The sequence below is a fragment of the Haliaeetus albicilla genome, chromosome 25 (genome assembly GCF_947461875.1).
Source record: "Haliaeetus albicilla chromosome 25, bHalAlb1.1, whole genome shotgun sequence".
NCBI classification, from domain to species: domain Eukaryota; kingdom Metazoa; phylum Chordata; class Aves; order Accipitriformes; family Accipitridae; genus Haliaeetus; species Haliaeetus albicilla.
Genome location: NC_091507.1, coordinates 1,275,566 through 1,290,830, shown reverse-complemented (window position 1 = coordinate 1,290,830; position 15,265 = coordinate 1,275,566). Strand labels below are relative to the sequence as shown.

The 15,265-nt window shown below is 41.0% G+C and overlaps 1 protein-coding gene across 2 annotated transcripts; it reads right to left on the bottom strand.

The window, feature by feature from the left end:
• Positions 1-2,850: 2,850 nt before the first annotated feature.
• On the bottom strand, positions 2,851-12,353 carry PIGA (phosphatidylinositol glycan anchor biosynthesis class A). 2 transcript variants are annotated; one of them, XM_069770337.1, is made up of 6 exons: positions 12,268-12,353; positions 11,339-12,004; positions 10,625-10,757; positions 9,282-9,414; positions 7,663-7,869; positions 2,851-5,953 (listed from the first exon to the last, which is right to left on the bottom strand). In XM_069770337.1, exons 2-6 carry the CDS (start codon positions 11,988-11,990, stop codon positions 5,690-5,692), a joined length of 1,389 nt encoding a protein of 462 aa, XP_069626438.1. In that variant the 5' UTR covers positions 11,991-12,004; positions 12,268-12,353; the 3' UTR covers positions 2,851-5,689. The 2 variants fall into 2 exon arrangements, with proteins under 2 accessions (XP_069626438.1, XP_009911001.2); XM_009912699.2 differs by lacking the exon at positions 12,268-12,353 and having other exon boundaries at positions 11,339-12,207.
• Positions 12,354-15,265: the final 2,912 nt, after the last annotated feature.

Sequence of the window (15,265 nt, the reverse complement as noted above, 5' to 3'; positions counted from 1 at the left end):
TGCCCTCTGAGATGCACTAGAATACTATACAAAATACATGCGGACAGACTGAAGAAACCACCCCAAGCTATTTTTTCATTTTTCAAGTGAAGCAGTTTTTCTAAAATTTTGAATTAAACCAAGATACTACATTTTTACCAATAACTTAACACCTTACATAAATAGTACGTATACCTTTCCTTCCACAGTAATATACATGTAGAACCTGTAATGCCTATGAATCCAAAAGAGGAAAATTGCCTATTTTTAGTCACTTTAATACTGTTTGCCACAGGACAAGACAGCTGAAGTCATGGATTACATGGCAAGAGAAGTTCAGTTAAGGAATCAGAAAAAAGCAGTTAAGTTTGCTCCACTGGGAAACAAAAAGGAGACATTAGCAAACAAAAGTGGACCAAAAAAAGGATGATCAGTTAGACCTAGAAAAACATAAGATAATGAAAACACTCATCCTAAGCCAGAGGAATAGCAAAAGGTATAAAGAACAGAAGATACGATGCAGAGAAAAAGAACAAACAGAAAAAAATTAAGATCATTACAAAGAAAAGGTCAGTCTAAATGACGGAGAATCTTTCTCGTGCAGGATCTACAAAACTGGCACTCAATAGGATGTAAGCAAGAAAGAACAGCACCTTTTAAGAGAAAGACCAGAAACCAGACTTTTGGTCGCAAAGGAGATCCGCTGATCTTCTTTCACAATCAGCCTGCCAGGTAGTAGGTAGAATTGTACAAGCCCACAACCCTCAGAAAAATACAAGAAACTAGAGATCAGGTGATTTCCACTGAAATTCTCTTATCCCTAAAGGAAGGTGAAATTCCAATAATACTGAAGAACTCCCCAAGTGGTCTGAAAAAAACATGAGGAAGTTTGACCACTTGGAAGCCATCACAGGAACGTGACTCTTCCAGAAGTACAAGCTTCATTTGTGTAGTAGCAAAATCACCCTGTGGCTTCAGAACAAGACAACTGAAGATTTTTAGTTAAATGAAGGAGTCATCTGAGAAAAGCTCATGTAATCTCTTAATCCGCTCTTAGTGTACAAGAACACTAGGAAAATTACTGCAGCGGATTAAAAAACATCATCAGTGGGAAGATGGCTGAACAGCATGGTGGGAAGTATTATTACCTGTGAAGATGGTAGTCAGGTAAGCCGTAGCAAGACCTGGTGTGAACACTCAGAAACGTCTGTTATTTCTGAAACTAAATAGAGGTGAGCGACATAATGTAGGCACGAGAACAGACATAACACAATGGAAGAGCAATGACAACGCAGAAACAGGAATCTCATCTTTCCTCCCTCGCTGTTTTGGGCAACATTGCTATGAGTTGAATGAGAGGGATTTTGCAACTCCATAGATAGACGGGAGTGAACAAGTCAGCCCTCCATAGAAAAAAACATGCCTTATTGAGAACTTTTGCAAGCTGCCCAAACTACTCCATGAATCACTCTAGCTTTCAGCTAGAGTAATTACTAAATTGTCAAATCAAAATATCCAGAAAATATATTAATCCTTCAAAAAAACTGTCATGAGATGGTGAATGAATAGAAGTAGTTTAGCTAGATCCTCCAAAGAACTGGAAAGCTAATGTTTATATATCCTTGGTTTACAAACATGCAAGGAATAAGCACAAAAGAAAAGGCAGTCCAGCTTAGAAGACAACTCATTTTCACCACGGTTCACCTTAACTTTAGCCAACAGTGAGAAGTGTCAGACATGACCTGAAGAATTTGACAAGGAAATAAAAGATTAGAGGGATCCTCTTCTCAAAGAAATTAAAAGAGGTATCAGTCTATTCTTATGCTAGACACTCCTTGAATTACAGCAGTGTATTTCTAATGTATATAGTTGAGAGTTTGAATTTCAAATATGTTCAATCAAAATAAGACAACGGGGGAAAAAAGAGGAGACAGAAACCCTTTATCCCGCAGGGAAGAGATCAGGGCAAAGACGTACGGCGAGCCTACCTCTTTCTTTTCTATCAGTGTGACCCAATAAATTACACTAATTCCCATACAAGCCTTGCCTCATTTGCATCCTTAGGTCAGCACACTTACAGCACTCCTGCTTTTAAAAAGGGACATACATAGCAACTCCCTGGTTGCTCTCAAACAAGCAGATGTGGGATTCATCTCACCTCTCCGCCACCCATCGCACCACGTAAAGTCTGGTTATCAAAAATCCTGCTGCTGCCTGGGCGGGAAGACAGCAAATTCCAGCAGGCAGTTAATTTCCCCCATCCGTCTCCAACACTGTGCTAGCAAGGGGATGACTCCTTCTCTACCCGCCTGCCGTCAGTCCCTCCTGCTTAAACAACCAGCTTAAAGAACGAGCGCGTGCTAGACAGCCAGCTTATGCATGGTTAAAGTTCAATTAATCCCGCACAAATATAATCTCCAGAGTTATGCCAGTGTTGAAGCAAGTCAGAATCTGAAAATAATCCAATCTGTTGACAAGAAAAATACAAAATTTCAGTACAAATGTAAATTCAGATGTATAACCGGATCTTGCCTTTAGTTTTATTCCCTTAACAAAAAATATCCACCTTTTATCATCTGACTGTCAAAAAATAATTAGGAAAAACTGTGGAAGTCAAGATACTACTGAGTGTCATAAAAGATGTACAGCAAATATGACGAGAGTAGCTTAAGGACAGCAAATAAAACATTAAAAATATTTAAATATTTTTTAATATAAAAAGTTTGCAAAACCATTTTCTTTTGAGACTGATTGTTCTTGTTTCTATTTACATGAAGTCTGTATTTTACTGGAGCATCAAAAAGATGTGCTTTTACAATTATTTATTTATAAGCCTAAGCATGTATGAAAATAAGGACTAGTGAAGAGAAATAAGTATCAAAAGGAGAAAAAATAAGTTTATTTTAAAAAGATGCAGAAAAACTTGAGCACAAAAATAAGTACATTACAGTGTATTTACCTTCTTACAGATCTATCCACATCCACGAAAACACAATCTGAAAGATGAATCTTACATTCATACTTTACTCGATACTTGCTCTGGTTTAACATACAATTTTCAGTTATCAAGATGCCGTCTATACTTTAATTCACAGTGTCTGCATACAATGTATTGGAAACACAATTGCTCCTTATGCCTGCGGGATGGAATTTCATTGCAGATGAATAGTCCCTCCTATACAGAAAGTTTGGGAGTGTTCCCTCCTCCTCCACACTGGAGGCTCTGCTCAGCGCAAGACATTACTCAGTATCGCTCTCTCTTTGGTAACATTTCCCTCGTATTTCACAATGATCAAATGTTACCTGTAAGCACAACTGAAACATTTTAGATTTTTTAAATAGTTATTTTATTCATTTCTAAATATACTCGTTATGTCTGTTCTTTTATTATTGTGATTATTTTATTTAAACTTTTCCATTTCACCCACTGATGCTTTTTAAAACTAAATGATTCAGTGACATCAGCCCTTACTCCACTGCACAAGACCAGTGAGTGAACCAGTCCCGCAAAGAGTTATGCGTAATACAAGTTGCATTACTTGAGAAACAACATAGTTGTAGTTAAACCAGTTATGGATTAAATTTTTGTGGCAGCTTGTGCAGAATGGTTTTTAATAATCATCTTTCTCATAAGAAGTCTAACCACCAGATATTAATGAAAAATATCCATTATCCAAAGGTAAATAAAGTTTTAGATAAACTGTGAATTTATCTTGTAAACAAGATTATAACAAGGTTTTATTATATTATTCATAAGTAAACCATGTTCCAAAAAAGAAAAGAGAAGTATTTTGAATAAATTCTTACAATCCTGTTGAAAATTTGATTTGTGTTTCTAGATGTTGCAGGAAACCAAAAAGAAATAAATGAGAATCAACAAAATATTATTAAAAAAATATATAGAAAAAATTTTTCCCTGGAATGATAATCAGTATTTTTTTTTAAAGTTGTTATAAGCTTGAGTGTTTGGAAAAAAGAAAAAGTAACTTTGAAAAGTAAGATATTACCTTAATTCCACCCACTTAGCCATAATCTGTATGGCATCATTTTAGCTGACCTCCACTTTTAATGTAGAGTTTGAAAAATTCAAATTCCAATACAATGCATATTGTACATTACATATCAAAGGCTAAAAATTCTAGTAAAAGAAAATAGACTTTGTATATGGCATTTATTTCACATTACTTTTCTGTGTTTCATGAAAATATGTTCAGTGAAGTTATAAAATGTCAGATGTTAGGGTAACTATGTCTGTACACAAACAAGAGGATATTGACAGAAGCTGTGTTTTAAATACTGCCCTTCAAGGGTTTGGGAACAGTATTTTCATATTGCACAGTTTTAATATTAATACAGTGTCCAACACTACATAATACTCAGAGTCATAAAATAGTAAGATTTTTAGTCTTTAGTGATGCTTGAGAAAGAAATTAACCCAGTGCACTAGGCAGGGGCGGGGTTTAGAGGTGGGTGACACAAATGAGATAAATGCCTCCTTGCACATTGGTGAGTTGTGCTGCGTTTTGGCCCAGGTATACGTTACTCAGGACTACTAACAGATGCAAGGACCCACTTCTTTTTATTTTTTTTCCTCTCCATGAAAAGCATACCTATTGGTAATTTCCATTTAAAGGCTACCTTCCCAAGATTTCACTTGCAGTGTCTCTGATGTGGTCTAGGTGAAATCATGCATACTAAACACTGTCTGTCCCTCCCAGAGATGGACTGAAATGCCATTTTGGTCATAACTAAGGGGAAGGCAAAAAAAAAAAAAAAAAAAAAATAAGGGGGGGCGGCGCAGGGCAGAGAAGGGAGACAGAGCGCACAAGCACAATGGTGCTTGCTAAGCCCTTCACAGGTTTCTCTCTCACACGTGCGTGCACACACACGTGTTACTTCACACTTTGGCATAGTCTGCTGGAGGAGTTTTCAGGCCTGAGCTGTTTCTGAAGGCTATATTATCTCTAAATAATATAATTTCTTCACCTAAGTACTGTAAAAAAAACCGCTATAAGCTTTATAACACTTTCACACGTGTAAGTGAACAGGACAAATTTAGCACCTCTGAAAATACCAAAAATTCATTATGGAGTTTTGACTTAGCAACAGGATGATCCAATTTTGACTAGGGAAAAACTTCAAAATAATAACACTATGCAGGCAAAACACTGTCACTGGGACACAACTGCTAGAACTAAGTCTCTGAAACTTCCATGGTAATGGAATTCATGACTAATTTCAAGTGCCATTTTCATTTTAGAAGAGAAAAGGTGTGTTTTGCTGGGTTTTTAATTAAGTATTTTTAAATAGGTCTCAAAATAATAATCATAGTAAATATCAGGAATTAGCAGGGACTACTGTAAGCTAGTAATTTTTGTGTTCTGCTTTCCCAAATACCACTAAAGTTTACAGTCACTTTCTGTAATATTCAAGTGGTCAAGAAAAAATCTTGTATTTTTGTCTCAAAGGCTTTTGACACATATAAAAACCCACGCTCTCCTCCCAGCTTTAAGTGCAAAAGAGATCTCCATAAATCTGCATGAATCCAAAACTAAATTAAAACATCATCCTAAATTGAGGTAGCACATTTAACCAAGTTTCTTTCCAAGAACTTCAGAAAGAAACTGAAGAATTTTAAGAGTAATGTCTCTATCAGCAAGCATTAAAACCTTTAGTGACTGACATGTTCTTTCCTCTCCATTTGAGCATTTTAGGAGCTTGGAAGTTCTTCTTTAACTCCTCCTTTTTTCCTCCCAAAACACTGCTTAGTCCATGCACCTTTAGGTCCTGTGGCATCTATTGCAACATCAATAATGGAATCTGGAGTCATCCACCTCAGAAAGGCCAAGAAAAGGAAGTTCAGAACAGCAAAAAGAGCAAAAATATACCCAGTCACTGGGCCACAGTGAGACATCAGCCTGTCAAGTCGCTCATCCATTGGTAAAACCACTTCATTTGCCACCCTGTCATACACCTAAATGGAGAAGAGACAGAAAGTAAGATCTTAAAACAATGTTGCTTCTACCTCAAAAATCAGGCAGTACTTTGTTGTCAGTGTGCAATATAAATTATCTGTTCCTAACTACTAGATGGCACAAATATTACCCCCCAAAAAGCTTTGCAGATTTTAAATGTTAATTTATGAGTACTGTTCTAGAAATTATTTAAGGAGAAAAAGGAAAAGAAACGTTCTATTTTTTTGATGGACCTCAAGAGTATTTCATTAAATAGGAAGACTGCATCATTTGTTGCTCATGTAATATTATAGAGAGAGGGTTGTTTTTTTTTAATTAATTGAATGGGTTCTAATCTCATATTCACATCAGTCACAGGAAAAGAATCTGAACATGCAATTACGAGATTTTCAACACAAAGATAGATGAACTCATAGATGAGTTGGCAATCTTCCAAATCTCTGTGTTTGAACAATCAAGCAAATCATAGTAGTACACTGATTTTTATTTAAAGAAACACTAGTAATTCTTAGTAAAATTCTTAAAATTCAATGAACATGAAAAGCAAATACATGCTACTCGTGACTTAATATACATATTAACTGCAACCACTAAAAAAAATAATTAAAAAAATATACAGTCCTGTGTTTCATAGAACAGAAACATAAATACCCACTAGACACAACTGAAAAAAGGCTTAAAGGATACAGATTTTTTTCCTAGAGAATATTACAGACTTCACCCTACGGGTAAATTCACAATAAGCTAACAAACAACTGTCTTTTGTATAACATAAGTTCCATGCAGACTTCTTCCAATTACACTAACATTTTCTTCACAGAGCTTTTGTTGTTTTGTTTTTTCTTATAATAAAGGGCTATAAAGAAAACTGAAATCTAGAGTAACTTCTATAAAAACTTTGCAATTGAAATGCCGCTTGCAGCTTCAAAATCATGAAGTGAATTGTACTGACAGTACTTGAAAACGATAAAATAAACTGGTTGTACATGATACTTCAAGGAGACTTAAGAGATATATATCTCAGTACACTATAAAGTAATTAAGTGGCATGTGATTCAGCTACTCTCTTTACTAAAACACAGGGGCTGAAATCAGAAGTGACAGATCTCCACAGGCATTTATCACACCATTGCAGTAAACATTCTTCACTAACAGCAGAGTTTTTATGCTGAAGTGCAGTTCTAATTGTGAAATACAATTTCAAAGGTGTGATAATTTATTTTCATTACATCCATAGCTTATGTAAATTCAACTATGTTCAGCCTACCAGCATTAAACTACCTCTCATAATTTTAAACCACTTGTATGAAAAGGAAAAGGGAGAGTTCATGACAAAGTTTTGTCTGCCACCTGCTAACATCTCATACAGCATTTTTTCCAGTTATGCCAGAAAAGTTACTTAATGTGAAGACTTGAAAAAATATGTAAGTAGAAATGTAACTAAAGATCTAGGCTGTTCTTCAGAATATTTATCAGCAGTTAGGGCATAGAAAAAAAATGCAAATAGGAAAAAACCCACCTACCTAGGGATATATTCAGGGCAGGGGGGGAAGTATTGTCTGAACCTTTTTAAACCATGTATTTTTGAAAAGAAACACACTGAAAAATTACACTGAAAGGTTACATAAAGGTACCTAGTAATGTTTCAAAGAAGCAGCTGTTTCAGAAATGTACTTTAAGAGAATTTAAAAGAAGTGGTTATACATACTTTCTCAGTTCTCTCTGCTACATTCCTCCATGTATAAAATGTCTTCACTTTATTATGAACGGTTTCTGGAGATGGTAGTGTTCCTGATCTGAGCTGGGCAATAGCTTTTTCTAATCCATCGCACAAAGATTTCACGGAAGGTTCACATAAAATAATGAGATTTTCTGGAAGCACCTCAGGAATCCCACCAACTTTTGTACTCACCACCTTCAAAAGAAACAAAAGAAATAGCACGTATGCTGCATAACAATGAAATCGAGCAATGACACTGCTATTGCACCATTTAGATACAGCACTTAAGAAGAATGGGAAAAAAAATTTTACAAGGAGTGGCTGCCATGAAGGCAAAGACCGATATCATGCTTTCGGAATTTTACCTGTATGCAGACTAAAGGTCTAGGCCCTAGAAAAGACCTAGCATAGCAGATTACCTTTAACAATGTTTAGAATGATTCTTTGGTAGCATGATAAAACAGAAGACTTGGTCTAATGAGCAGTTTATGAGACATCGTTCCTAAAGTTGTTTGTCGTAGTACATGACTAAATATGTGTAACCAGATTTTGGACTTTCCATAGCCCCTCACGAAAACCATTACCTCTACTTGGGGAGGACATTTTTACCACATCCACCTTCAGTTTACACTTTCTAGGCTACTGAACATTTACAAGAATTTCTTCAGAAGTTCAGTAATTTTAAATCTGAATTATTATTTTTAAAGGGAAATCAGGAACTACTAAGACTCATATTACACAATCATCTCTAAACAGCAGGCAACAACAAGAAAACTGCAGAACTTCCTCACCTCTAGAGAGCAAAACAGAAGACAGGAGAATAACGACCACAACTAGGTAGTAACTACTGTCAAAGGATACTGGAGGAAAAAAAAAAAAAAAAGTCCCTCACATTTTCTATACTTCCTGTATATTAGACACTCTTATCAGTCTGTCTTTTTAAAAAAAAGTTTCTTTATATTTTAATGTGAAAATCTAAGATCTTTATGGCTGCTGATTTAACTTTCTTTGAGTTGTCAGTCCGAGTTGTGAATTAGCCAGAAAGGGCTTTTACTGGTTTTTCTCTCTCCAACTCAGCTTGAATCCCTACATGGCAAGGCAAATACATCTTCAGTTAATACAAGAAAACAAGTGTCAGTTCTTGGTGCAGGAAGAAAACAGTTCTAGTACAATGGTGTAGCCTGATAATTCAATATGCCTGACTGACCAGTCACTCATGCTCATGAGCCGTTTTTCTGCAGCTCCTCTTAAAGCAGTGTCAAAGTAAACCTTCAATGAACATCAACTACCCCGAAACTCTGTAAAGCAGTACATACAAAATAGCATTTTGGAGAGGCAGTCTGGTTAGTTCAGAGAACTGAGAGTTAGCAGATCTACATGTTATTCCCAATTCTGCACAAGTTTCTTCTGGGAGCTTAAGCAGTTTCGGTTAACCCTTCTGTCTCAGCTTCCAGGTGATCTGTAAATGGGGATAATATTTGCTCACCTTTGTAAAGACAGAGCCTCAGATTAAATCAAATGTTACAAACACATAGTATTTAATCATGAACTTTGTTTAAAATGGATACATGCATTCTAGATAGTTGAGATTTTTTTTTTTTTTTTACCTGTAAACCACAGCTTGCTGCTTCCACAATCGCCATACAAAAGGCCTCAGTGAGGGAAGTGTTGAGAAAAATGTGCCCCTGGACTAGAACATTTCTAACATCCTGGTGTTCCAAGGCGCCTAGGAGACGTACCCTGCATATAAGAAAAAAAAGAAAAGAAAAAAAAAGAAATAAAGAGAAGAGATAAACACTAGATTTGGACTGTAATAATACAGTATGGTGTTACACATATTCTGAAAAATGTGCCAATGGATCACACTTATATAGTGAGAGAAGGAACACAGACACCTTTGTTCCGTTTCCTCTAAATTTTTCCAGTAATGAAGAAATAGAAGACTGCTGCTGATTTTCACACTAAAAGAAACTTCTGAAAATAAAGCTGGGGGAAGAAGTTGCTCTGTTTGTTTTACTGGCAACTGTCTTCAAAACATTGCTACTGAGCTTTCCAGTTCTGTAAGAGAACATGGCTTCACGCAGTCAATAATTAAGACTTGTCATCCTTTTTGATTAGATCTATTATGCGACTTTTCAATGTGAGGTCTGATCAGTCTCAGTCTGAGGTGGAAAAAAGTATTTAGGGGACAATGATCAGGAGCTATTATTTTGAAGAGATACTGGGACACAGAAAAGGGCAAAATAAGAACAATACTAACAAACAATTTTATCAGCAGAATCACTGACTGAAGTACAGAGCGGGCAACAGAAAACAGAGAAAAGGAAATGGAAAATTAAGAAGCTTGTCCTTGCCACATAAAACTGTCTTTGAACAACAAGAAAACCCCAAAGAAATACACAAATGTGTATGCATCACAGAAACATTTTGGCAACACAGTAGCACCAGGGAACATGTTCGTAGAACCACAAGAACACATACTAGATAAGCACTACCCTGAAGAGTTTCATACTGAAATATTAAAATAAATTACTAGCAATCATCCTCACAAGCAGCAGTGACACAAACTAGCTGTCTAACACCTTATGCAATATGGCAATATGCAATCCAAGCATCACGGCTTCAGAGAGGAATATGATAAATTTATGTCTTAGCTTTTCTCCAACTCAAGTGAAGGTTCACACAGGGTCGATTTCTATAAATTAAGTTGCAGAATCACAGTCCAACTCCATAAGTCTTCAGGTTAGTGTCTGGTCTATCTGCCTTGCTTTCAATAGTTTTCATCTTTTCCAGCCTTAAGTTTTTGGTTGGTTGGGGTGGGTTTTTTGGGGTTTTTTTTTTTTGTGTGTGTGTGGGGGGGGGTGTCAGGTTGTCAGGCGGAAAGGATGTTGCTGTTGTCTTCCCCACCCCTAAAGTACATTGAAGGGTCGTAGGCATGCATGGAACAAACCTGTCATGTAGCTGGTATCTTTCCCGGACTTCTTCCAGTATGATTCGTTTTGGTCCTTCTCCTCCAACTAAGAAATGTAACTCTGGATATTTCTGACAGAGCTCAGGAATTATACCACTAAGCAAATCTATACCTAAGAGTAGAAAAGTTGGGGGAAGCCGTTATTGTATTTGATTTTAGAACTTACCTTGATGTAGCCTACTGCTATAACTCTATTCAAGAGAAAGGAAAAAAAAAAAAAAAAAAGAAGTCTCTTGAAGACAGTTACACTGCTGAACACAAAATTCTGAAAAAAGACAACTTGTGATCTACCAGGAGACAAATATGAGGGAAAAAAAAAAAAAAAAAAGAGTCACTTAAGGTGCTGTTGCTTGAGTAAATAAAAAAACAATTAAAACATTTCCAACAGAATACATAGATTAGGGCCTAAATCATATCCCCAATATAAGCCAAACCTTCCATTTTAAAAATTTCAATATCTTCAGTATTACAAAAGAAATGCACCGCTGAACGCAACACACGCAAACTGAAACATACATTTCTTCTTCCTGAATGTACAGACGCAAAAGCTCAGAACCACCACCTTACAGCTCCCGTCTAAAATCCAACCCATACCACAGACACGGCATCAGTGGTACCCAACCAAGGCCCTTCTTACCGTATCCTAAAGAAAAAAACCAAGTCAAGCTAAAGTTACATTTCCCCCCCCGTTACCTTTTCTGTAAACGAGCCTGCTGACAACAACGATTGTTATTGTACCGTCATCCCTCTTCGACGGGTCTGGGGTGAAGTCAGTGGGATCAACAGCATTGGGGATGACGGAGACGATCCGCGGGTCCAAGGCCGCTCGCAGCACCGTGTTCTCCTTGCTCGTGTAGGAGACGCAGATGATGTGGTTTGTGTCGCACAGGGACACCGTCAGCAGTTTGTTGGTGAGCACCGAGCTGACATCCGCGAACCCGAAGAGCGAATGGTCCGTGAACACCGTGCGCAGCCCCATGGTCTTGGCGTGGAAGAGGGCGTCATGGGCCATGGCGGAGAAGGAGCTGTGGGCGTGGACGACGGTGACCCTCTCCCTCACGAAGATGTCCCTGAGCAAGGGCAGGCTGTGGAAGAGCGTCGTCGCCGTCGACTGGTTGTACATGACCTTCAGGGGCAAGTAGTAGACCTTCAGCCCGTTGGTGAGGTAGCGGACGCCTTTCCGGTGGCCGTAGGCGTGGGTGACCACCAGGACCTTGTGGCCTCGCTCGATGAGGCACTGCGACAGCTGGTACACGTGGCTCTCCACGCCCCCCATGTTGGGGTAGAAGAAGTCCGACACCATGCAGACGCTGTGGGACACCCTCACCGGGCCCCCGGCCGCCATCCCGGGCCCCGCTCCTGCCGGGGGGGAACCACAAGGCGCCATCACTCGCCGGCAGCGGCGGCCGCTCCGCCGAGACCCCCGGCCCCCTCACCGCCGGGCCCGGCCATCCCTCCCCCGCAGGCCGCGCCGCGGGTCCCCGACAGCGCCGGCGAGGCGCACCCGGCGGCGGGCCCTTTAAAATGGCGATCACCCCGGCAACCGGCGGACGCCTCGAAGGGGTTGGAGGGCGGGGGGGGGGCGACGGGGGACGCGTGCGTCCGCGCTTCTGTGGACGTACCTGCCGGCCGCCGGCGCTCCCCCGGCGCTTCCCGGCGCTTCCCGGCGCCCGACCCATTTCCGGGCACGGCCGCCCGGTCACCACGGCAACCGAGCGACTATTCCCCCCTCCCACCTCTCTCGTCACGCAGAGGGGGCGTTCCCGCCCTCCGGCCTGTCGCAACGACGCCGCAGCCAATGGCCGCCCGGCGAATGCGTCACGCGGGAAAAGAAGCGGCCAATCGTAAGCGGTGGCGGGAGCGGGGCGGGTCCGAGGGCGCGGCGGGCTGTGGAGGAGAGGGGGACATGGCGGCGGGCAGGGCGGCCGGCCCGCTCCCGGTGGCCTGGCCCGGCTCCCGGGCGCCAGGGCAGCGCGGTGGCCGCTCGCCTACAGTTTGCCTTTGCTGTGGCGGGGAACCAGCCTCGGCCGGTCGCTGTCAAAAAAAAAAAAATCCCGCAAAACCAAACCAAAAAAACTTGTACGCAGAAAAAAAAAAAAAAGCGCGGTCCAAAGGGCTGAAAAAAGCGAGCTGCGTGCTGTAAAGCCATAAAATTGCCTGAAAACTCCAAAGGCTTTGCCGTGCCCCCGGCAGAGACCCTTTTTCGGTGCGCTGTTTGGCTCAGTCAACTGGAGCTCTGGAAATGTTCTCGAGCCCTTTTGCCACCTGTGCTGGGAGGTTGCTCTCTCTAAATGAAAATAAAAATACCGTGGTTTTCACAGCCCACTCTGAGGAAGGCGGCTGGGTTGTGTCAGTTGTGCTCTGACACCCCAGGCTGGCACCGCGTGGCTGTCTTATTTCTGATTTTCTCGAGGAGCTTTGCAATCTGCTGCCAGCAGCTCCAGCACCGACCCGACTACGTTCGATTGCCAAGAAAGATGTTGCCTCGCCAGGCTAGGGTTGTTCATGCCTCTCCTGTAGGTTCCCCAAATTATGTTCGGCAACTACTTCTGGCCAAGATTTCTGATAGAAATTTTGTCAGATTTGGTTCTGTCGACACTCCTATGCAAATACATGTGTGGCAAGTGACCGTACAAGCTGACCAAGACGGCAGTGCTGGCTGGATTCCTGGTTAGGTTGAGGCTTGGACAGACGTGGTTTGGAGGGGCTGATCCCAGGAAGGACCAAGGACGACATCAGGCACTTCATTCTGGGGACTGAAAAGTGTGAAAGACGTTAGTGGGCTGAATAAGAAAAAACATTGCTCATTGTTTGAATTTTTCTCGTGTTCAGAAAGGTGAGACCGGTATTGGTAAATCTGACTTCATCATCAGGTGCTCCTCCGGGGTGGGGTGGCAAGAACCTGAATTTCAGGATGAGAAGCTGAGTATGAGGCCAGAAGGGGGGAGACTTCTCACCTGCAGCAGCACGTATCCTGCTGTGAAAGAAGAAGAGACCGGGAACCAGGGGGCCACAGGGATCCTAGTTCTCAGAAGAAACTGCAGCCTGGGTGTAAAGCAGTTGCCTTTAATTACATCTAGGAAAAAAAAAAAAAAGTAGTGCCAGGAGAAGGAGGAAAGCACTTGGAGGTTCTCAGCTGCAGCACCCCATGATGTGGTAATCCTGGTAAATCCCTGGTAAATGACAGTGGTGACCTCCCTTGGTGTCAGGCTGCCCTGAAGAATCAAGCCGTACTAGTCACTTCAGTTTTAGCTGTCAGAAAAACCATGCTTACGGTTTTAACTGTTTGGAAAATGATTTTTTTTTTTTTTTAGACTAGTTCTTCTTGTGTGCTGTCTAGAGAAGTTGTAATTCTAGGTATGCAAGCTTAAAAGATCCAAAGAGAAACCGTAACTGGTGTACAACATAGCAGCCCCTCTCTTCAGTGAAAGAAGGGGGATTTGACATGTTCCATAAGCTGATGCTGACCAACCACTGTGCAAATCTAGAATACTGGCACCGACCCACAAAACCTTCTGCAGGACAGACCCACTTAATGTCAGAAACCTCTTTTTATGCCACAGCAGTTGTGATTTTTTGTCCCTCTATGTTTATCTGAACTTGGGAGAGGACTTGGCACTTTTGCAGCAGCTGGCCATAGACTCTGAATGTCTTTCTGAAGGAGGTCAGGAAAAGTATTGTGGCCAAGCCTTCCTGCCTTTGGCCCGGCATGTTAGCTGTGGTGGCCTGACATCTGTGTTCTTCATTAAGTGTGTCTAGTTGTGCTTAATGTCATACCTGTCGGTGGTCCAACTCAATCCTCCTGTATCAGCAGTCTCCTCCCATTGTCACGTTCAAACGACCTTGAAAAAGTTGTCTACCAAGGGGCCTAGGAAAGAGCTTAATGAAAAGGCAAGGAGTCTTTGCACTGTGAAGCTGGCAAAGGTGCTGCTAAATTTTCTGTCCGTGGCTGGTTCACAAGGATGGGGTACCACACACTTTTCGCTGGCTGGGGTGTTCTGTTGTTTATTCATAAAATTGTCACTGATCCTGGGCAGATCCAGAGTCTGTCCTGCCCTGATCTGAGGTGAAGCCATTGCGAAGGGACCAACACCTGAAGAGAGAAGCAAATTTTCTTCCTTTCTAAATGCCTGAACTCAATGCATTCACTCCCCCATTTAGAGCACGTACAAGGTCAGAGTGAGACCATGGGATATGTAAAGTAGAGAGTAAAGATGTTAAACCAGTGACAGCAAAGTAATTATTGCTTCCAAGCCTGGTCCTTGAATGCTCCCTAAAGCACCCTCATAAATCGAGTTAATGGAGAGAGAAGATGGACGACACTTAAAGAGACTCCTGTGGCTTTGTTCTGGTAGCAGATGCCGTCTTGCCTCATGAGAACACTTTGATGTTCTTGAAAATGCAGGAAAACTTTCGGCTGGGTACTGTGCCCGATCAGCTCCCTCTCAGCCTCCTCTCAGGCTGAATTTGCTACTCTGTCCTCAGCCTGGTGGACGATGTTTCTTCTATTGCATGCCTGTCTGGAGCAAAAACTATCACTATTTGGTGAAGTGGCTTCGCTGTGTGTAATAAGCTGGTGTATTAAATTAACGCATTTATTTATGAGCGCCTGGTCTCAGA